The 22,396-nt window shown below is 52.0% G+C and overlaps 8 protein-coding genes and 1 non-coding gene across 9 annotated transcripts; 4 read left to right on the top strand and 5 right to left on the bottom strand.

Annotated features, from left to right (window-relative positions):
• Window positions 1-109: 109 nt before the first annotated feature.
• Window positions 110-181, bottom strand: P168DRAFT_t59. Its single transcript has one exon. It is a non-coding gene; the product is annotated as a tRNA-Gln (tRNA).
• A 2,810-nt stretch (window positions 182-2,991) lies between these two features.
• P168DRAFT_288663 (uncharacterized protein) lies at window positions 2,992-4,060 on the bottom strand. Its single transcript, XM_024836842.1, has 2 exons — window positions 3,085-4,060; window positions 2,992-3,033 (listed from the first exon to the last, which is right to left on the bottom strand). Exon 1 carries the CDS (start codon window positions 3,913-3,915, stop codon window positions 3,100-3,102), a length of 816 nt encoding a protein of 271 aa, XP_024695355.1. The 5' UTR covers window positions 3,916-4,060; the 3' UTR covers window positions 2,992-3,033; window positions 3,085-3,099.
• Window positions 4,061-4,668: 608 nt separating this feature from the next.
• On the top strand, window positions 4,669-5,335 carry P168DRAFT_325584 (uncharacterized protein; the record flags this gene model as incomplete). The annotated part of the gene is made up of 2 exons (XM_024841023.1): window positions 4,669-5,260; window positions 5,316-5,335. The coding sequence occupies 2 exons, from the start codon at window positions 4,669-4,671 to the stop codon at window positions 5,333-5,335; spliced, it is 612 nt and encodes a 203-aa protein (XP_024695354.1).
• A 2,185-nt stretch (window positions 5,336-7,520) lies between these two features.
• P168DRAFT_249602 (sodium transport ATPase 5) lies at window positions 7,521-11,331 on the top strand. Its single transcript, XM_024834177.1, has 4 exons — window positions 7,521-7,982; window positions 8,073-8,338; window positions 8,437-10,498; window positions 10,556-11,331. Exons 1-4 carry the CDS (start codon window positions 7,746-7,748, stop codon window positions 11,174-11,176), a joined length of 3,186 nt encoding a protein of 1,061 aa, XP_024695353.1. The 5' UTR covers window positions 7,521-7,745; the 3' UTR covers window positions 11,177-11,331.
• Window positions 11,332-11,641: 310 nt separating this feature from the next.
• On the bottom strand, window positions 11,642-12,730 carry P168DRAFT_288661 (biotin synthase). Its single transcript, XM_024836841.1, has one exon. The coding sequence runs from the start codon at window positions 12,589-12,591 to the stop codon at window positions 11,668-11,670; it is 924 nt and encodes a 307-aa protein (XP_024695352.1). The 5' UTR covers window positions 12,592-12,730; the 3' UTR covers window positions 11,642-11,667.
• Window positions 12,731-13,919: 1,189 nt separating this feature from the next.
• bioDA (adenosylmethionine-8-amino-7-oxononanoate aminotransferase) lies at window positions 13,920-16,659 on the bottom strand (the record flags this gene model as incomplete). The annotated part of the gene is made up of 5 exons (XM_024834176.1): window positions 13,920-14,225; window positions 14,298-14,857; window positions 14,931-16,258; window positions 16,319-16,418; window positions 16,472-16,659. 5 exons carry the CDS (start codon window positions 16,657-16,659, stop codon window positions 14,053-14,055), a joined length of 2,349 nt encoding a protein of 782 aa, XP_024695351.1. The 3' UTR covers window positions 13,920-14,052.
• Window positions 16,660-17,358: 699 nt separating this feature from the next.
• Window positions 17,359-18,768, top strand: P168DRAFT_316737 (aminotransferase class I/II-fold pyridoxal phosphate-dependent enzyme; the record flags this gene model as incomplete). The annotated part of the gene is made up of 3 exons (XM_024840045.1): window positions 17,359-18,169; window positions 18,242-18,384; window positions 18,451-18,768. 3 exons carry the CDS (start codon window positions 17,359-17,361, stop codon window positions 18,766-18,768), a joined length of 1,272 nt encoding a protein of 423 aa, XP_024695350.1.
• A 126-nt stretch (window positions 18,769-18,894) lies between these two features.
• On the bottom strand, window positions 18,895-20,249 carry P168DRAFT_303022 (uncharacterized protein). The gene is made up of 2 exons (XM_024838711.1): window positions 19,538-20,249; window positions 18,895-19,472 (listed from the first exon to the last, which is right to left on the bottom strand). Exons 1-2 carry the CDS (start codon window positions 19,963-19,965, stop codon window positions 18,998-19,000), a joined length of 903 nt encoding a protein of 300 aa, XP_024695349.1. The 5' UTR covers window positions 19,966-20,249; the 3' UTR covers window positions 18,895-18,997.
• A 364-nt stretch (window positions 20,250-20,613) lies between these two features.
• Window positions 20,614-21,921, top strand: P168DRAFT_118113 (NAD(P)/FAD-dependent oxidoreductase). Its single transcript, XM_024832605.1, has one exon. It carries the CDS (start codon window positions 20,819-20,821, stop codon window positions 21,650-21,652), a length of 834 nt encoding a protein of 277 aa, XP_024695348.1. The 5' UTR covers window positions 20,614-20,818; the 3' UTR covers window positions 21,653-21,921.
• Window positions 21,922-22,396: the final 475 nt, after the last annotated feature.

The raw sequence follows: 22,396 nt of genomic DNA, 5'->3' as shown, positions 1-22,396 counted from the left end.
AAAAAAATAAAATTGAAAAAGAAAGTATTAATCTATTCAACAGTGTTCATTTCCAAAGAAAGCAGAAAGTGACAAAGAAGAAACAAAAAAGTAAAAAAGAAATGTTATGAGGTCCTGCCCGGAATTGAACCGGGGCTTACGGAATCAGAATCCGACGTCATGACCACTAGACCACAGGACCTTGGTTGATGTTATGAGGAGAGCGGGTGGTTGATAAGTGGATGTGATCAAGGCTTGGTTAGTAAGATGGATAGGGCTGGGCATGAGCTACAGGTGAAATGGGAGTAAGGAAATATTAGTGGGATTGATTTTTATATTATGTTTCTGATCTTTTTCTTTGGTATGATGTCTGTAGCTTGTAGTCTATAGGCAGTGGTTAGTTGATGGTTGAATTAAATAGGTACAGTGTGTGTTGTGTGACTATTCGGTAGATGTAGTGGTGACTCCGAAGCTGTTTATATATTGCCTGGTACAGATGTGTATACTGAGATCTATAACATCCACCCCGGAGCATAACGCTGAAGGGACAGAGTGTTGCAAGAAACACTGGGATCATGATATGGATGTTGGTCGTCAAGAGTAGAGTCTGACATATAATACAACATCAAATGGATATACAGAGGTTATCTTCTTTTTTGGGATAGAAACGTGGAATGATCCAGCTGCCTGAATTAGGGTTATTGTTCTGAGCAGTATAGGGGTTGATTGATTGTGTGTATATATTACAGTGAGTCTTTATTAGGACTGTGAAAAATATGATCTCCCCATTATAATAAAGATATATTTGATAGCGCCTGTTACTTGCTGAGGCCTGGTTTCAGCATGGACAGTTGCTACCTGCTGGTCTTGATGACATGACAGGTTAAGAGTGTCAACTTTTGTCTGGTATATCACTTGTCTTGTCAATGAATATTGATATTCACTGTTTACAATTAGCTCTTTATTCCCTTCATTTCTTTCCTAAACGCTAGACAGATATCATAAATTCAGTGATTGTAACGGTCAAACACATTAGTCTACTAGGTATATAAAGGTGAAATTCCCCTCTACCTACTGCCTACATAGTTGTATATTCTACATTTGTGACTCCTTATACGATCGTCCATTTTATATACTTAACCATCTCGTCGATTTTATCAAGACTTGGTCATGTATCAATGTATGCGCATAACCATCATACTTTTTTTCAAACCCCTCCAGTATACGTCCCGGTCTGCAATCCTGCGCACTCAATCTCCCTGGTAATGTGTTTACCAGAAAACACACAAAAACGCAGCAAGTGACAGCAACGACAAGACTGAGAAATCAAGACCCAAGAGCGAAGGCTTCGGGTGGAGGACACCACTGCGAGAGGCATTTCAACGGGTCATCTGCGATGGGCCCTCTATGGACTCTCCTCAGCAGTTCTTTCTGCAAAGTTATATATCTACGGTCTATGTTATTTTTTTACTAGAGTGTCCAAGACTCCTGTCAGTAGATTAATATCCTTCAATTGTCTACAGGAGACATGATGCTTGTCTAAGAAGGTAAGTGATTTCATACTATGGTCATCAATACATAGACTAACATCATGTCTGTTGAGACAGCACCTTTGTCGAAACCGGAAGACCATGTAACCATGGTATTACATATATGCTCTTGTTGACAGTGGTGCATATATGGTTTTGGGATCGACTCGGGCCACCTAAGACATAAATATTGTTGTCCTTCGGGGTGGAACACTCCGTCAATGCTGTTCGTCCATATGAACTGTACATGGTTGACTTGAGCTATTCGATCGAGACGATCAAAATTACCCCGTGCGGGTCGATTTGCTGGGTATCACGCTAGTAGCAGAAATGCACATAGCTCGACTGAACTCCTGCTGTGCAATTACAATGCAACTGGTCCACCGCAACGTACATATCTATGGACTGCTTATTTGAGAGAAGCGCGTTAAAACTAGAGCAAGGCAAATTCGAACCCACGTTACTACTAAACGGAATCCTAAATCGCGGCATTCAATGGGACTAGCATCGTGTCGCACTCTGAGAGGGAGTGAGAAAGCTCGTCTTTCATTGCGATACTTCCAAGTTCGGCATACCTAGTACAGCTGTACTGTTTTGTATGTCTTTTTTATCAAATCCCCTGATTATTGGAAACCTTCTGACTCATGCTCTGTCGAGATTGCCATCTTAGACTGTCAACAGCATTATCTGGGTCTCTACAAAGCTATTAATGGGCCACAAAAGAGACAAGGTACCTCAACCGCCAGGCAGCTAATACGTGCCTCCTCTGACCTTGAGGTTGAAGCAAGAACAAACCACACAGCCTACAAGACACAAAACCCTGTAGAGATCGAGGTCCTTGCACCGCCGGCCTTATTTACACTGGTTTCTGCGACAATTGCCCTTATTGCACGTACATTCGTTTCCTAGAACCATGCTCGTTATCCCCGGGAGGATCAATTGCGTCCGCTGCCAGGTGGGGGTATGGAATACTTTTGCTTTAGTGGAGCGCGCTAATGATTGAGACCTTAGGGTTATGGACATACTGGATGGTCCTTCACGCTTATGGTTACAAGTAGGGAGCAGTTCTTGAGCTTTCGAGGGTTAGATAGAGAATAAGAGAAACAAGTTCTAGCCTTTGGCCTGACACATGGGTTCGGAGGACTCATGAGAGGGAAAGCCTGGAAGACGTTGGCTTAGTTGTAACCCATCAGATATGTCTAAAACACAGGTCCTGATGTTTATCGGTGGTGGTAGATGGATAAGAGATGGAGGGTGGAATGTGCACGTCTATTTGTTTAATCTTTATTGAGCTTTACGGAATTGCAGATTCAATATTCTAAGTTTTTTGTCATAGTACAATTAGTAATTTAAGCATTTTAAACGTCTCATTATTTCGTTCCTTATTTTACTTTCAAATTAGTATAATAAATATGTAAATAGCGTTCCTGAGGAGTATAAAGTCCCATTGAACATACAAAGTGCGATTTGGAAGTCATCTATAGGGTATTCGAAACAATGAATGAGGCTAAACAAAAGAGAAAACCTAGGAAACATGAAAAATATTCATACTGCGCAGGACATGACCGGTATTTACCTTGCAAGATTCCCTTCAGGTGGTATCCTCATCCTGCTGCTCTTCTTCAACCGGCTTCGAGCCAAGCCTCCCCAGAGGAAAAAAAAGCTCTTTAGTGTCGCGGGGGGCAGAGCATTCCCGTAACTCGTACTCTCCCCGTCGTAGCGCATCACGAATAGGCCGCTGGTGTCTTCGAAATGGCAGTGTACCGGTCTCCATTCCTGCCAACACGTCGAAGTGAAATTGACGATGTTCATATCTCATCTGCTCAACAAATGACTTTTGTTGCTTCAAAACTGGAACATGTGCATAGAGGTAAGAGATTTGACAAGCCAGGACAATCGACAGCATTGTATCATCGCTAGGACACTCTAGCCAGCTCTCAATGAGTGCATCTAGCAAGCCGGCTAGTGGTGGAAATGGAACTTTGAATGGTAATTTATTGTCTGAAGATGCAGAGTCCGGTCGTATATCGGCATATTCCAGTTGCGCGTCAGTTAGGGAAAAGTTCCAGTCGGTAGCAGGAAGAAGGATAGTTCTCGTGTGGTTATCCGCAGATATTAATCGCTGTTGAGGGAGGCTCATCAAGTCAACCTCTGCATTCCCAATACGATGTGGTCTATGCATATCAAAAGTCCATCCAGCTTTTGCAAGACATTCAGCTGTTAGTTCAATATCCTCGACGAGGATATATAGGTCAAACACCGCGGTAGGAACACCATAGTGGACAAGAGCATCTTCAAACCAGACCACATGAGGGACTTGATGATCTGAAAGAACTTGAGAGACTCTGTATCTTTTTTCAGTACTGGGTTTCCCAGTGCCAAGATGATAGTTGAGTTCGAATCCCATAGCAACCCACGATATTCTTGTAGAATGTATGAGGAGAATTGATTTTGTCTCGAGGTGAGATACTGCGCAGGTTGATGCAGTTAATAGCCGCTGACGAGCTTCTTGATGGAATTTTATGGAGAATGCAAAGACTGACGAAAAGTAGGACGTCAGGGAACGAGATGGTTGTTGTTGGTGGAAACAACTGGGGGATCCTATCCCTGAGAAGTATGATTTTCTGCCATATACGCCCGCCATGCTTTGCTTTTATTGATTCACTGGCAACCTAATGGTTACCTAGTTTCAGACAGAGGGCTGCCTTCCTGGTTTACAGTCCTCCAAATGATCTCATCAAGGAAACTCTGCTGGCTAATCTCTATCTTTGGAGGACTAAACATTTCCAACATTCACCTGTTGCTTCACCGCGAAGTGTGTCAGATCAGGTTGGACCTGTAGGCATACTTCAGTCACCAGGACGACTCTATCAATATGATATCAGGTCTTTTGTTGATCTTGGTATCTTCTTCTTCTTCCTCCTACGTTAAGTCGTAACCTTTGTTTCTACCGGTATCAAGACCATCTGCCCTGTTTTGTCTTGTATCCCATCTTTTGTATCCATCTTTTGTATCCCATATAACACAATCAGCACACCACTTCTCTCTGTATTACCAAGTTCCTGAGAAAGATCTGGAAAAGTGGGTGATATACAGAAAGAAAGACTCAGCTGTATCTTGGATTGACTACTGACCAACCTCAATTTAAAGGAAAATCACCATGTCGTCTTCAAATCTCCATTCCCCCGAAGAGATACGTGAAGCCGCAATGGCGCTTGGGAATGCACTTGCTCGTTGTGAAAAGTACGCCCTTGTTGGCGGCGGGGCGTGTGTGGTCTTGGGCTCTACGCGGTCAACTCAAGACGTCGACTTTGTAGTTCCTCGGGGGGGAACTTCAACTGCAAGGCAGCTGCTGCGGGCTTCTTCTGACTTCGAGGTTGAACCAAGAACGAACCATACAATATACAAGACACAAAGTCCTGTATGGATCGAGATCCTCACACCACCTCTCTTGTTCAAAGAGCCCTTTGATCAAGGGACCGAGGTGATCACAGTGGAAGGCATCAAGGTCTTGAAGCCGGCCTTGCTTCTGAACGCCAAATGCGGTTCCATCGCTGGTCGACCCACAGAGGGAAAGAGAAGAACCGATTTTCAGGATATCAAGTTTCTCCTGGATTTCTGCGCTCGAAACCCAGAGTATCTTCCCAAGGCCGACGAAGTTCCTAGAGCAACAAAGCAGCTGATTCACACTCTGATTCAGCTCTATGGAGGCCAGGATGCTTGGGAACGAGCTGGCTATGATCTCGAGACGGGTTTGTCCTTTCTGATACCATTGAAGATATCCCACAACTGACGTACTCAAATTAGGACGATTCGCCAGAAATTAGGATGCCACCAAGATGGGAGACATTTTCCGATGTAGACAAACCATCGGATATCCGGATTCCATCAGAGGGATAGTGACATGTCGTTGTTCGACCTTTGCTTGGACCAATCCTGTTATTTCTAGTGCCTATCATTTTACCGCTTATAAACTTCCGCGAGGTCCTAATTTCTGACCTGAACCCCCTAATCTGTTCTGTATGCGAGGATGATACTCTCGGAAGAGATCTTTGCGTGGAAATTCATTCGATGAAATAGTTTTGCTTTTCTCTTTATGTACGCCTAGCAAGATGTGTTCTTGTAATACTGCTCCAACACGAAACAAAACAAAAAAAAGTGCCACGACACCTAGTCGTGATTTGACAAGAAGTTTTATGTTTTTACATCACAATTGAGATTTATATGGGCCTTCAAGAAGCTAGCAAACCACGATAGACCGAGCCATTCCCCTGGAACCATGGAGGACAACCAGCAGTCTTCCACGAGATCATTGACAACACGTCTGCATGGAATTGTCTGTTTCCCTGCGTCTTACCGACACGACTCAGACAGCAATGCGTCGCCAGGTCTTATGGTCTGGTGGGTCTCGTACACTCGCGCTTAATCCGCTTTACTTGCAAAAACAACCGATAGGGAAGATTGCGTTTGATCTAGAATGCCGGTGCTCCTGCGGAGTATAGTTTATGATGCGGGGGAGGAAATAAACGGAAAATGCACTATTGGCGCTGGGCGGCTGGGCAAGGCTATCTGATCGCGGGTCTTTTTCGTCGTGATACCTCATCATGCACTAAGACCACCTGTCATTTCATCCTTTCCTAACAAAGTTATATACAGTGTTTTGTCCTAACCACCCGACCACACCCATATTATAAAACAACGCAGCAGTACGCCGCGCAGAGCAGGTGACCCAGCCCTAGAACATCTAGAAGCGATCGACCCCGCAGAGCAACCTCCGTAAAGGAGGGTCGAAACTATCGGTTTAGCGACGGGGATACGAATCCCATCTCCAGCCAGCCAATCAACCAGGGGACGCACGACTCACAGATCCATAACTCGCTCAATCCCCTCGCCCGAAGGAGTAAGTAGATCCAGCCTTACCGAGTCCAACAGCCTGGCCAAGCCGCCATATCCACAAAAAACTCCGTATCGCAGGATTGATACCAATTAGGGGGATAGGAGATGGGCGATAGATGCGTGATAGGTCATTTGGGCAGGAATCGTGGGGCCACGAGCCGTGGTGCGATTTGTCGGGAGAGGGTAGTGGCGTTGGCAGAGACATGTCTGACAGAGCGGGTGTGCCAAGAGGTGAGGTGGAGAGGGCAAAGGATGCCAAGCGGCTAGGCGTGCCTCCGCGGAGCCCTACTCGGCTGGGGACTGCCGGGGGTAAATTATGCTGGGTGTCGCGTGGGACTTATGCATTTTGTTTTATTGTCTATCTTATTGTATCTTATATGTATGCTCGGAGATATATGCGAGGGAGTGATCGTGGAGAGATCAGGAGAAGCGGGCGTGAGATCTGATATGCGGAGTAAGTACGGATAGGTCAGATAGCGTTGTACAATATGCTCCAGAGAAGATATGCTCAGAAAGAAGAAATACAAGAAATATCAAGCAACTAACCGAACCGCATCGAACATTCCACGTCTGGCAAAGACACCCCGCAGACGAAGCAAGTTAAGCCACCACTGGACCAGCAAAACCACCCTACTGCAGGACAAGAACCCAACACAAGTCAAAAAAGAAAGGATAAGCCGAGTCCGACCCGACCCCGGAAGAATCGGTTTTCCACAGAGAAACCTAAGTGGCTGACCTCTGCATGCAAGACCGCCAAGTCGCACCGCGCACAACCACGCCAAGCCCCGCCCATCCGGACAAGCCTTGGCATTCCGCCGGGGGACGCACCATCCAATCAGGACGGGGGCAAGGCACGTGGTGCGGCCGGAATCGTCTGCGTCATGGTCCGCCACTCTGCCCGGGAACCCAGGATGACTGGCACAAGGGGGTTTCATTGGTGCTTGGCGGGAGGAACCTCTTCCGTCACTGTCTGGGTCGGTGTTGGCGTCATATGGTCCTCATTGTACTGTGATTGTGGTTTGGGGGCTGAGAAGGGGGAATGTGTAAACTTAAATACTGGCTGTATCCCCCGGTTGTTGGGATCTCTTTATTTCATTGTAGAATAAACAAGATCATTTTACTTCGAGTCTAAAGACAAAGATCAAGAATCTTAAATCGTTTGGTCGATCTCTTGTGGATGGACTCATACTCTGCCAAGGATATAATCTATATAGAGCCTCCTTAAGACTCTAGATAGACTATCATTCCTATGAAAGAAGACGTTCTCATTTTTTACCCACCCACCTACCTACCTACCTACTACCTACTACCTACCTACCTACATACATACATCTGTGCTTGATGGCCTCAGACAAGGAACAGGCCGTCGCCTCCCCAGAACAAATCCTCTCCCAACCCGCCCACACCCTCTCCCCCGAAGATGCCTGTCGCGAACTGTCCGTCGACCCCGAAGAGGGTCTCTTCTCGACGGAAGCCAAAACCCGTCTCGAGAAGTATGGCCACAATGAGCTGCAAGGCGGAGAGGGCGTCTCCATGGTGAAGATTGTCATCCGCCAGATTGCGAACGCCATGATGCTGGTATGTCCTCTCCTCTTTCCTTTCCTTTCCTCTCTTGCTTTAAGAGACATGTGACCCAAATGATCTATATACTAAGCTACTATCTTATAGGTCCTAATCATAGCAATGGCCGTCAGTTTCGGCATCCAGTCCTGGATCGAAGGTGGTGTCATCGCTGCTGTCATCGCCCTGAATATCATCGTCGGCGTGTATCAGGACTACGCGGCGGAAAAGACCATGGACTCGTTGCGCTCGCTGAGCTCCCCCACCGGTGTGGTGACCCGCGACGGAAAGACGAACACTGTCCCCGCCCCGGAGATCGTCCCTGGTGATATGGTGGAGCTGAAAGTTGGGGATACGGTTCCTGCTGATTTACGGTATGCTCTTTCTTTCCCTTTCTTACTCTCCTTTCCTTTGCCTTACTTTCCCCTTCTATTATATCTGAGGTAGAAACATATGAAGCTAATAAGTACAGTCTCGTCGACGCCATGAACTTCGAAACAGACGAAGCCCTCCTCACCGGTGAATCCCTCCCCGTGCAAAAAGAAGTCAACGCCACCTTCGACGCAGACACCGGCCCCGGCGACCGCCTGAACATCGCATACAGTTCCTCAACCGTGACACGCGGCCGCGCGCGCGGCGTCGTCGTCGGCACAGGAATGCTCACAGAGATCGGAGCCATCGCGACCGCCCTCCGCGCAGACGACCGGAAGCGGCGGCAGGTGAAGCGCGGGCCCGAAGGCGAGACCAAGAAGCGGTGGTACGTGCAGGCGTGGACGCTGACGTGCACGGACGCCGTGGGACGCTTCCTGGGCATCAACGTGGGCACGCCGCTGCAGCGGAAGCTGTCGAAGCTGGCCCTGCTGCTGTTTGGGATTGCGGTGGTGTTTGCGCTTGTCGTGGAGGGCGCGAATGACATGCGTGGTGATAAGGAGGTTATTATCTATGCTGTTGCGACGGGCCTGGCTATGATTCCGGCTTGTTTGGTTGTTGTGTTGACTATTACTATGGCTGTTGGGACGAAGCAGATGGTGAAGCGCAATGTCATTGTGCGCAAGCTGGATTCGCTGGAGGCCCTGGGCGCCGTGACGAATATTTGCTCCGACAAGACCGGCACCCTGACACAGGGTCGCATGGTTGCGAAAAGGGCGTGGCTGCCCGCTGTGGGCACGTACTCTGTTGGCGCGTCCAGCAACCCCTTGGATCCGACGGAGGGCGATCTGAGCCTGCTGACCGAAGCCCCGGTCAAGCTGGACCGCGACACGCAAGGCGAACCGACGAGCGCCGACGAGCTGCTCAAGGAGAACCGCCTGCTGGAAGACTATCTCAACGTGGCTGCCATGGCGAACCTGGCCCACGTGCACCACTCCGAGGCCGAGAACGAATGGCAGGCGCGTGGTGAGCCCACCGACATCGCCATCCAGGTGCTGGCGTGCCGCTTCAACTGGGGCCTGAACCGCTGGACCCGGGGCGAGAAGCCCGTCTGGCACCAAAAGGCCGAGTATCCGTTCGATTCCACCATCAAGAAAATGTCGGTCATCTTCGCCAATAAAGATGACGGTCGCGAAATGATCTTCACCAAGGGCGCTGTCGAGCGTGTGCTGGAGTCCTGCTCAACCGTCACCTGGACCCCCGGCGCGGAGCCCGTCCCCATCACCGATGAAATCACCGACGAAATCCTACAGAACATGGAAGCCCTCGCCAAGGAAGGCCTGCGGGTCCTGGCCATGGCGTCTCGCGCGAACGACCTCCCCGTCGAGGGACCCGACAACGTGCCCGACCGCGGTGCCATCGAGCAGAACCTGACCTTCAACGGACTCGTCGGTCTGTACGATCCCCCGCGCCCCGAGACCGCAGGCGCTATCGCCCAGTGCGCCCACGCTGGTATCTCCGTCCACATGGTGACGGGCGATCACCCGGGGACGGCGCGCGCCATCGCCGCCCAGGTGGGCATCATCCCGCCGGACATGCACCACCTGGCCCGGGACGTGGCGGACGCGATGGTGATGACGGCTAGCCAGTTCGACAAGCTGAGCGAGGACGAGATCGACGCTTTGCCCACTCTGCCGCTGGTGATTGCCCGCTGCGCGCCCAACACCAAGGTGCGCATGATCGACGCGCTGCACCGCCGCGGCAAGTACGCTGCCATGACGGGCGACGGTGTCAACGACTCGCCGTCCTTGAAGCGCGCGGATGTCGGTATCGCTATGGGCCAGGCTGGTTCGGACGTCGCCAAGGATGCCTCCGAGCTGGTGCTGAGTGACGACAACTTTGCGTCCATCATCAACGGTATTGAGGAGGGACGTCGCATTTTCGACAATATCCAGAAATTCGTGCTGCATTTGCTGGCGGAAAACGTCGGTCTGGCCCTCACCTTGCTCATCGGTCTCGTCTTCAAAGACGACAACAACCAATCCGTGTTTCCTATCGCCCCTGTCGAGATCCTGTGGATCATCATGATCACCTCCGGTCTGCCGGACATGGGCCTGGGAATGGAAGTCGCCGCAGCAGACGTCATGGACCGACCACCTCAAAGTGTAAGCCTTCTCCTCTCATCTTCCCCCTCAAGAGAAAACAACAGCTAACAGAAACAGAAACAAGGAATCTTCACCTGGGAAGTCATCATCGACACCCTCGTCTACGGCGTCTGGATGGCCTCACTCTGCCTCGCCTCCTTCTCCCTCGTCCTCTTCCACTGGGGCGACGGCAACCTCGGCAGCGGCTGCAACAGCCAGCGCGAAGGATGCGAAACGGTGTACCGCGCGCGCGCCACAACCTTCATCTGCATGACGTGGTTCGCGCTCTTCCTCGCCTGGGAGCTGATGGACATGCGACGCAGCTTCTTCCGCATGCAGCCCGAGTCCAAGAAGTACTTCACGCAGTGGATGCACGACGTGTGGCGCAACAAGTTCCTCTTCTGCGGCGTTATGATCGGGTACATCACCATGTTCCCTGTGCTCTACATCCCCGTTATCAACGACGTTGTGTTCAAGCATTCGGGCATTTCGTGGGAGTGGGGCGTTGTCTTTGTGGAGGCGACGATCTTCTTGCTGGGCATCGAGACCTGGAAGTATTGCAAGCGCGTCTTTTTCCGGAGACAGGCGCGCAAGGCTAAGGAGCGTGGCGAGGGGAAGGATTTCTCGAGGTATCCGACCATGAGTCGGGAGGATACCCAGGCGACGGGTGATGTGAAGGTTGAGACGTCGATGGTTTAGTGATCTATCTTTTTTCGGTTTTGAAGCGGTCTGCGCCAATACTGGATTAGACATGTGGACAGACGCGGTGGATGATTGACGGCCGTGGTGCATTTGCATAGCGTGTTATGAAGTCGATAGATCTATATGTCTTTTATTTAGTGATTTTATTAATCAATCAATCAATCAGTTAATGTGTCCAATAATACCTACCGGTGGATGAACTCTTGAAATTATAGTAGTAGAGTTGAACTGCCACATGCTACAAGCGTGAGCTGGAACGCTCGGGCTACACCGTCAGTCTTGCAGCCCTACGGCACATGGAAAGGACGCAGGAGTGTAGGAAAAACAAAAGGTAGGAGAACGGAGCATGATCATATAGACAGCCAGAAATCTAGGCAACTGCCAAAGACTATAGGATGGTCACTGCAAGACGAGGGCACGGGATACACAGAAAGCCAGGTCGAGTTTCAATTGATTGTAAGTGTACTATCTACATCATAGCAATCTATTTACGACGCTGTAGCCGGCTCAGGAGAGACCTTCGGAGCGTCCGCGACAGGTTCCTCCGGCTGGGGAGAGGCAGCGCTGAGACGACCCCTCTCGAAACTACGCATAGGGTAGTACCCCCACCGCTCGAACATGACGCGGTCCTCGTCCCAGCCATTGCAGTCGGTAGTCAGCATCTTCTCGCCCGTGAACACGGCGTTAGCGCCCGCCATGAAACAGGCGACCTGCTGCTCCTCGGAGAGTGAGATGCGGCCCGCGGCCAGTCGCACGATGGTCGACGGCATGACGATGCGCGCGGTGGCAATGGTGCGGAGCAGCTTGTCGAACGAGATCATCTTGCGGTTGCCTAGCGGGGTGCCTGGGATGGGCACCAAGGCGTTGACTGGGAAGGACTCCGGGTGGGAGGGGAGGGAGCCGACGGTGTGGATGAGGCCGATGCGGTCCGAGTCGGCTTCCCCGAGGCCCAGGATGCCACCGGAGCAGACGTTGATGCCTGCGTCCCGGACATGCGAGAGCGTCTGAAGGCGCTCGTCGTATGACCGCGTTGTGATGACGGAGGGGTAGAATTCGCGCGAGGTGTCCAGGTTGTGGTTGTAGGCTGTCAGACCGGCGTCCTTGAGCTCCTTGGCTTGTTTATCGTCGATCATTCCCAGCGTCACGCATACCTCCATCCCCATCTCACGCACGCCCGACACCATCTGCTTGACGTTTTTCAGGCTGGTCTTGCGGCCGCGCATGTCCCGCCAGGCGGCACCCATGCAGAACCGCGTGCTGCCGTTGGACTTGGCCATGCGGGCTTTGTTCAGTACGTCGTCGACGGGGCTCATCTTGGTGGCTTTGAGGCCGGTGGTGTAGCGCGAGGACTGCGCGCAGTAAGAGCAATCCTCACTGCAACCGCCCGTCTTGATGTTCATCAGCGTGCACATCTGGATGGCGGCGGGGTCATGGAAGCGCCGGTGCACGGCGGCCTGTGCGTGGCAGTCAGCATCAAGGTCCTAGTTCAATCTTGACAAGACAATTGCTGTCATACCGCCGCATAGGTGAGCTGGCTCAATGGGGTCTCGTAGATCTGCTGGACCTCGTCCCTGGACCAGGTGGTGCGCGGGGTAGACGCCGCTGTGGCTTCCTGCAGGGCCGGGGGGAACTTGCTGGACAAGGAGCCCGCGCTGGGGGTGGACTGCACTGTACCATAGGTGCGTCGCAGAATGGCCCGGGGAAAGACCCGCGGCAGAGGAAGAGCCATGGTGACGGTGGCCAAGGTAGAGATGTCGGTTGATGACAGGAGTCTGATCCAAGGAACTAGGGAAGCAATATGAATAGCAAACAGGCTGACCGCACCAGGACAATGCGATGGATCCAATTCGAGTCAGACACACCACCCCCAATACCAAGCGTGACAATACATCGGAGCGGAACTATAGGATGAAACACCGCCGACAGCCTCGGAAAGGAATGGGGAGGGGAAGAGGGGTAGGTCTTCACCGAGACAGAGACAGTAACCGCCGGTGGGGAGAGGACAGGGCCAGTCAACGTGTCGCTGAGTAAATAAGATTCAACGCCAGTTGATTAGACCAGGATCAGTTGGCCCCAACGTACTGCAAAGTATATGGTCTGGCCGGAGATTCTGTAAGCGGTGGGATCGACATCACCGTGTCTCTAGTCTCTACAATTCCCTGCTCGACTTGGCGTGTTACAGAGAAACAAAGGGATGAGCACGTCCTCCATAGTCTGTACAGATAGGAGAGCGTTGAGCTCAACCAATAATCGCCATTGTGTATTCTCAGCATCATGGAGAAGGACCAACATGCAATCCGGTGTAGATCAGGAGGAGAGGGCCCCACAAAACCGGAGGAAAGAAAGCTGTCGACCGTAGATTCTTCTCCTCGCCCCGTAACATCTTATTGAGTGGAGTCGACCTAGATCCAGGACCAGACTGCATGAAACTGGGAAGGTGGAAATCGGTGACGGTTGAAAGTTGAGGTTGATTGCGGATCACCTGATCTGCGCTCAACCACATATGGATGACTCAGCGTTTGTATCGTCTCTGATTGGCTGTAGCTGACCTCAACAGGTGCTGGTGCCTGAGGTGTCCACTTCGTGGGCGATCCAGGACGATGACTCAATCTGATCATTCACCAGAGATGATACAATATACAGCATACCGGTGAGTCGGTGACTCTTTGGCTCTTCGGTCAAGCATTGGGATTGATTTCAATGGTCAATTGATTTGTTTACGAACCTCACATCCCCTCCACTAGTACCAACCCGAAGAAGGAAAATCTTCCGTCATTCCACCCCACTGGCGAATCCAACCTAGAAGGAACAGTGGAGAAAAAGGTAAAATAAATTAGGGCCGGAGCTCAGTGACTCACTCCGGATGGACTGAGCTATAGCAGCGCCGCCCGCAGCAGGCCCTCGATCTCCCGAAGTGCCGTGGGCCGCGAAGTCACACTGGACATGAGGTAGAGCACATTGCCTAGCACGCGCGAATGGACGGCGAAATTCGGACCGTCTGCCGACAGGCTCTGCTGGAGACCCTTGGCTGCCGTCGATGTGTACCCTGTGAGGTGGTGGAGAACATCACATGTTAGTAGTCCGGAGCGGTTGGCGTCGGAGAGGATCTTCAACTTACCTCCACCTCCATGCAGATCTTGCAGGGAAACGACGAGCACTGTACCAATGGCGAACACGCCATTGACTGACTCCGCACAGGACAGGTCCCGGACGAGATCGTGCGACCAGACGCTCCAGACGTCGGGCGTTGAGGAGGATGCCCAGTCGCGTCGGTAATCATCCCACGACCCGTTGCGTTCGAGCTTCATCATTGTGTTGAGGGAATCTACGGCGACCTGGCATCCCACCGCGTGGGCTGTGTAGCTGTGACCATGGAGCAAGGCGTCGCTCTTGTCGGGGCTGTCAAAGGCTCGGAAGATCTCTTGGCTGGCTGCGGTCGTGCACAGGGGGACCAGCCCGCCGGTGAGCAGCTTGGCGTTGACAGCGATGTCGGCGTCCACGCCTAGGAACGAGGCAGATGATTTACGACCTAGACGGTATAGGCCGGTGAAGACCTCGTCGAGGATAACCGGGAGTCCAGACCATGCGTTACCCTCGGTAGGGTGTGGGGCACTGGGCGCGAAGAGTTCGGGGTGATGACGAACGACGTCCACCAGGCAGCGCTGGAAGAGGGGATCACTGTAGCCCGAGTTAGTTTCTTCCTTCCATTTTTTCTTTTTCTTTCTCAATCCTTGAGAAAGTGGATACATACCAGAAAAGCATCCCCCCAGCACCGAGGATGATAGGCTCCATGATAAGGGACCCAAACTTCATTCCCTGTTGGACTAAACCTGCAATAGTAGCCCGGATATACTCTCTGTAGCGCTTACCCTCGTCCGAGCGGACGCGTTGCTCCACATCGAAGACGGCGCCCAGCGAAGGAAAGTCGAGGTCAGCCCCCAGATGGGGCCGGAGATTTTCAGGCACGTCAACCCGCCAGACGCCCTGAGACATGCGCACCTGCGGAAAGTCAAACCAGTAGCCGCGGCCTCGGTACCACTCGACCTTCTTGTTATAGGTCGACGGCTCCGAACAGTCCATGACCCCAATGGTATCTCCATGATAGCTGCCCTTGAGGCCAAGGATACTGATTTGTTCCGTGCTGGCGTCCCACCCGTACCGATGACAGGCTGCCCGCAGGCCCATCTTGACGGCTACCTCCATCCCCGTACTGCCATTGTCCGTGTAGAAGATCTTCTGTAGTCGCGGGTTGCCAATCCCTTCGAGGAGCTTCTCGGCCAACGACAGGGCCGGTTCGTGGATATTTCCGGGGAACATGACGTGGCCATAGCGGCCGGCCGCGTAGGCGGCGGACAGGGCCAGGGCGGGGTTGCCATGCCCCAGTCCCTGCGTCCACCAGGAAGCCGACCCGTCAAAAGTGGCCTGGAGCTTGGGGGCGTGCGCGTCATCCGTGGGAACAAGGGTCTGGAAGTAGTCGTCATAGGCCGAATCGATCGCCGTGATGTCCTTGGGTTGCATGCCGTGATGCTGCGTGAACGGATACCAGATGGTCTGCTGTGCGCGACTCGCCATTGCTTCCAGTCGATCAATGCGTTCCGTGTTTTTGGCGGCCAATTGGTCGAGGAGGCCCCCCACATCTGTGCTTTGGGAGACGTGCCGGTAGTAGGTGGTCATTGCTTCCTCATCCCGGGCAGCGGTATCGACGTCCTGTGTTTGCGGACGCGGCGGCGGCGCAGGAAGCGGAAGGAGCGGAATGCTCTTATCCTGGAAATAATGGCGCAGGTACTCGTGATTCTGGTAGTAGTCGTCGCGGAACAGCAGGACGGAGTGGACGTCGTAGCCTCGTAGCAACAGAGACTCGTAGGCGGAGATGGAGGAGGAGATGCCACCGAGACGGGAGTCGGCAACAAGCACGATTGGCAACCTTAGCGGACGGTAGAGGTCCGCCTGAGAGTTGCCATTAGGGCCAGGGGAGTGGACTCCGCCGGCGGTCTCGACGAGGGCGAAGTCGACGCCGTTTCCTGCCCACTCGGAGAGGGTTTTATGGATTGAGGCGACGATATCGTCGTCCCGGGGGGGCTTTGCACGTCATGTTCATTAGCTAGACATTCAATCTGATGAAACATATTGAGTACACACTGTGAAATTGTTCTGCTTCGCTGCAATGTGCGGGCTGACCGGTTCGTCGAATTGATAGAGACAGCGAGTCAGAGTCCCGGGGGCATGGCGTTGAATGTGTCTAGACAGTCAGTACTCATGACACTTGACAGACATTAGTCTAAAGCAGCATACCTATCATCTGCATCATCCAACGGCCCCGTCGACACCGGCTTGAGGAAAGCTGCCTTTCCTGGTGAGGGGAGTCGTCGCACGGCGTTACAGAGGACCGTAGACACCAGGGTCTTTCCAACCTCGGTGTTGGCACCATACACCTGGTGCGCCCGTAGAGAGCGCCAGAGAGCAGCACCTACAGAAGGCATGCTGCATGTAGCCGTTTGAAGTAAATGGCTGTGCAATGAGAATCACAATGGATCTCGAAACGAGAGATGCGGGGACGAATTCATAGTTGGAGAAAAGGCCGGATGGGGAAAATTACGGTAATCTATTACGGCGGTCATACGCGGCCTGAGGCAGGGGATATATCAAACGGATTCCAGGCACCCACAGGCACCCACCAGTCCCCACCGGTTGGGCCCAACAATTTCTCCTATTTTTGGTTTTTTTTAATAACGTGGATAATGATCAATAAAGGTCGAAATGATTTAGGTAATTTACAATTCCATCTCTGGTTGAATCCTTTGTCATGAGTAAGACAGGTACGTTGACTCAGATGCAATGGTTGGCAACCTCAACCGCCAATTCTCCACCGATCAACGCATCGTCAACCAATGCCAAACACCAAGAGATTTCGTCCTGAACCATGCCGGAATACCCGCGGAGATCACTGCCAGTAGAGATGGTTCCGCAGAGTAGCCGCAAACTGCCGATTCCGCTTGAAACGAATTGGATCCACTGTCGAGGAAGCAGCGTTAGGGCTCGACGGACTAGTATACTAGTAGGATAGTTTAGAGTCATGGCTTTGTGTCATTGCATTGCCATTGCCATTGCATCTCAATTGATATTGTTCTTGTGCTCAGCATTATTACTAGAAACAGCAGTGGAAGCAGTAGACCTCAACAATGAAGCACCCAGCAGAAGCATCACTACCATCACTACCATCACCACCAACAGCATCACCACCACACACAAACCTCCAAACCACCCTCCACAACGCCCTCCAAAACAGAGCCCTCCGCTCCTCCCGCCGCCAACTAACCACCCTCCCCCCCACAGCAATCGACTTCTCCTCCAACGACTTCCTCTCCCTCTCCACCTCCCCCCTCTACCGCACCCGCTTCCTCAACCACCTAACCTCCGCCCCGCCCTGCCACCCCTTCGCCAGCGGAGGCTCACGCCTCCTAGATGGCAACTCTTCCTACGCAGAGTCCCTCGAAACCCAAATCGCAGCCTTCCACAACGCCCCCACCGGCCTCCTCTTCAACTCGGGCTTTGACGCCAACATAGGCGTGCTGGCCTGTCTGCCCCAACCAGGCGATGTCATCGTGCACGATGAGCTCGTCCATGCTTCCGCAAGGGAAGGTATGAAATTGTCTCGTGCTGCAAAATGCCTGCCCTTCGCGCACAGCGACCCCAAGAGTCTGGAGCGCGTGCTGCTACACGAACTGAGTGAGCGTGAGCGCGCCACCCGCAACGTCTTCATCGTCGTAGAGTCCCTGTACAGCATGGACGGGGATATCGCCCCGTTGCGCGCCTTCGTCGACGTCGTCGATAGGGTGCTCCCCCGCGGGAATGCGTACTTTGTCGTTGATGAGGCGCATGCAACGGGGGTGTTGGGGCCTCGGGGTGCGGGCGTTGTGCAGGAGTTGGGGCTGGAGGAGAGGATGTTCGTGAGGGTGCATACGTTTGGGAAGGCGTTGGCTAGTCATGGGGGTATATTCTCTTCTTCCTTTATCTATTGATTTATTTCTCAATTGTGCTTGGAACCGGCTAACTAGCTCGCAGCGATCGTCCTCTGCTGTCCTCTCACAAGGGAGTACCTCGTCAACTATGCCCGAAGCTTGATATATACTACAGCATTGGGCTTCCCCTTCCTTGCCTCTATCCGGACCGCGTACGAGCTCCTATCAGAAGGGAAGACCGAGCCAGTACGCCTCTCACCCTCTACTTCATAAGCTATAATAAAATAGAAACCAACCCTAACCAAAAACCAGGCCCAACACACCCTCCACAACCTCACACACTACCTCAGCAAACGTCTAGACGAGCTGACCAGCGAAAGTGACCCCGCTGTCTTCTCCGTCGACCACTTCCCCGGATCGCCCATCTTCGCCCTGCGGAGTCCCGTCCCGCGACGGCTGGCGGAGGCGTGTCAGCGGGAGGGAATCGTCGTGCGGGCCATTATGGCGCCGACTGTTCCTGCTGGAAGGGAGCGTGTGCGCGTCTGTTTGCATGCGGGGAACACGACGGGGGAGATTGATCTGTTGGTGGGGGTTATTTGGAGGTGGGTGGGTGGGGGGTCTAGGTTGTAGGTATTCATATACTTTGTATAGGCTTTCACAGACGCGGGGAGCCCGGTGGGGGGCTATATGTTATACATTATTATTGTGAGAATGCATACGCTCATCAAAATGCATGGGATATTTAGAAAAAAGGCAGTACATCTTGAATAAAAAGCCCCAGGTAACAGACCTACCAACCATAATAACCAGTAAAAAATACTCCCCCAAACCAACCATAAAGTAGACAAAAACAGAAAAGTCACTCAACCCACTCAACCCATTCCTTCCGACAAATAGGACAAGTAGGATCAGCATTCCCCCTGAATTTCTCAATCCAGCGGTCCATACAGCGACGGTGAAAGTTCGTCCCGCAGTGCCCGCGACACCACACCAGCAGATTAACATCGTATTTACCTTTAAGCGGGAACAGGTCGTACTCAAAGTCCCACTCGTCCTCGGGCCCCTCACTATCCTCGTCGTTTTCTTCATCATCCTCGGTCTTGTCAGGTTCGCCTGCATGTCCGTTGACAGGATTGCCAGGGGCGGAATTCCCATTCAACGGTTCTTCGTCATTCCACCGCGCCTGCTTGGCCTCTTCGCCCACAAACGACAGGAAACAGATCCCGCACACTCCTTCTAGCGGGCGCGGCTTGACCATGCCGGCTGGCCAGGGCCATTCGGACGGGGGAAACATCAGACTGCCTGTGGAATTACGTGTCGCGGGAATAGTAGGGCTGGTAGGAGTGTTAGTAGTCGATGCGCTAGGGTAGTAGTAAACCGGGGGAGGGGGACGACGCACACAACAACCACAGTTGGAGCGGGGGAAGTCGACGCAGAAGAGTAGCCCTGTACTGGGGGTACAGTTCCAGCCAGCGCCGTAGACGCGTTCAGTACACTCGAGATATAGAATCTGCTGAATTCGTTTTTCCAGAGAACGGCTAGGTGATTGGCTTGGTGTTTGTGGTGCTCGCAGAGGAACGTCGGGGCCATCATGTCCATAAGATCGTACATAGTGACTCTGTAGGATAATCTATCCCAGGTGTCGCGTAAGAAATGGATGGCGGGGTTTTGACTGATGATGTTGGAGCAGCCGGATGGAGCTGATTGGGGGTTGGTGGTGGCGAGGCAGCGCATGTAGCTTTCGCGGTGGACGGTGACGCCAGGAAGGATTTCTAAAATTTGTGCGAGGGAGAAACTTGGAGAAGAGACCGTTGAAGGGGAGGTCATGTTGGCCGTGGGATTTTTGCTGATTGAGATTGTGATGTGTAGGAGAGTAGACTGAGGTGGGGATGGGGGTATGATGGGTAGAGGAGATGGTCAGAGAAGAAGGAGGAGAAGGAGGAGATGGAGGAGATACATGAGGATGAGGGGATAGCGGTCACTGATTGGAAGATGGTTTGAGAGAATAGTTTTTTCTTATCATTAGATTGTGTTCCTGACAAGTGAATAGTGATTAGAGTTGGAGTCACGTCAGAGGCGGCTTGGACGGGTTTGAGCGGGGATGATGAGGCTGTGAGGGGTTGAGGTTGAATTCTTAGACAGGATCACAGAGATCATCATAGTCTGGACTTAAGATAGCAGGCTGATGATTGATATTTGCTTTGTCATTATCTTCAAGAACAAAGAAACAGCAAAGATTGAGTTGATATTGATTATCTGATTGAAGATTTGATCAAGCCAATCAAGCCACATTCCATAGACGGTATATAGTGTCTCTGATACATGAAACAATGACAGTGTATTGACTGCTTCAGAGTGAGATAAATTGGTAAATCACTGATATAGTGACAGAATTGGTCTAATAATAGACTACCTTATGGCAGCGATTGGGGTTCCTTCCAACAAGCCATTCCACTGTACCCTATCCCATGTCCCAACTGATATAGATAATCAGATATAAGCACACCAAATAGCATCAACCATAGCATTCTCCATCCAACAACACTACATATCTCTAAAATGATACTAGACTGATAACAAATGACATCATCGCCAGGAACCCGCCAATCAACCCACTATCTTCCCCTCACCTCCTCCCACATCAACACAACAAACACAGCCTACCTTACTCAAGATAACCATGGAAGACATCTTGATAGTAGGAGCAGGCATATTCGGCGTCAGCACCGCCTACCACCTAGCGACTACACACCCAAACCCTGTCCGAATCACCCTCCTCGACCGTGCCCCCGCGCCGTCCACCCGCGCAGCCTCCAACGATGTCAACCGCATCATCCGCGCCGACTACTCTAGTAAGCTCTACATGGAGCTAGGCTTTGAAGCTATCAAAGCTTGGAAGACACTTCCATTTCTCCAAGGCACCGGCGTGTACCAACAGAGCGGGTGGATCGCGATGGACGAACAGGGCAGCGATGTGCCGGTGCGCATAAGGGAGAATTTCCGCGCGCTGAACCGCGACGAGGTCATCCTTGACATGAAGGAGGAAGAGGTCCGCAGGCGCTGGGGTGGACTGTTGGCTCGGACGGATTGCTCGCCGTTTGGGTCGTATTATTATAACCCGTCAGCGGGGTGGGCTGATGCGGGGAAGGGACTGAGTATTATGGCTGAGGAGGCAGTGCGGAGGGGTGTGCGGTATGAGGTTGGGGAGGTGCGTCGATTACTGCTGGGGGAGAATGGAGTGCGGGGGGTGGAGACGGAGACGGATGAGGTGTATACGGCGGATAAGGTGCTTTTGGCTACTGGGGCGTGGACGAGCCATTTGATGTCGGGTGTTGAGGATGAACTCAGAATGCGTGATGAGGAGCGCATTGAGAGGCAGATCTCGGCGGCAGGAGTATGTGTTGCGTACTTCCAGCTGTCTGAAGTGGAGAAGGAGCAATACTCGCAGCTACCGGTATTCGTGTACGGGGAACAAGGTAGGTTTGACCAACCCTGTAGGAACTGTCGTGACTGATCTTGATAGGCGAGGTGATACCCCCGACGACATCCGGGGAACTCAAGTTCACCATCGCCACCTCGTTCAAAAACACCGTCAAGACGCCTTCCGGCCATGAGATATCCGTTCCTGCCGCCCACTCAGTCGATGTGCCGCAGGAGCTCAAAGATGACTGCATCTCCAGCGTCAAGAAACGTCTTCCCCAACTGCTGGATCATGATCGACGTCCAGATCGGTATCGATTATTTTGGGATGCGATTTCCCCGGCCCAGCAGCCACTGATCACGCAACATCCGGATCCCCGGCTGTCTAATTTGTATTTCAGCGTGGGAGGGTCGTTCCACTGCTACAAGTTTCTTCCCATCATTGGGAAGTATGTGGCCAATGTGCTTAGTGGGGTGGGAAATGGCACGGAAAAGGACCAGGCGTGGGCGTGGAAGCCTACGGAGGGGGTGGGGCGCGGAGTGCATGAGAGTCTGGTGCCGAAGAGAGAGTTGAGAGATTTCGTATGACATTGCATGACTGTTATGATGAAAGTTGATGTCACAATTTTAAATGTTCGAGAGAGATTTGTTGTATTTGATGTTCTCTTCAGACTTCCCTTTTTTTTCTTTCAATGCTGCACTTCCTCAGGACTTAGTATATTATTGCTCTCTTTATTTCCTGCTTGGCTGTCTCTTTAACTCTCTATATTTACTCACCTTTTTTGTAGTTCTATTATGCTGCTGATTTCTCCTTGGCAACTTCGACCAATGCGCTTGC

This window comes from Aspergillus campestris (genome assembly GCF_002847485.1).
Source record: "Aspergillus campestris IBT 28561 chromosome Unknown P168scaffold_3, whole genome shotgun sequence".
In the NCBI taxonomy this organism is placed as follows: Eukaryota; Fungi; Ascomycota; class Eurotiomycetes; order Eurotiales; family Aspergillaceae; genus Aspergillus; species Aspergillus campestris.
The sequence above is the reverse complement of the archived record's forward strand: the minus strand, read 5'-3'. Positions and strand labels throughout refer to the sequence as shown.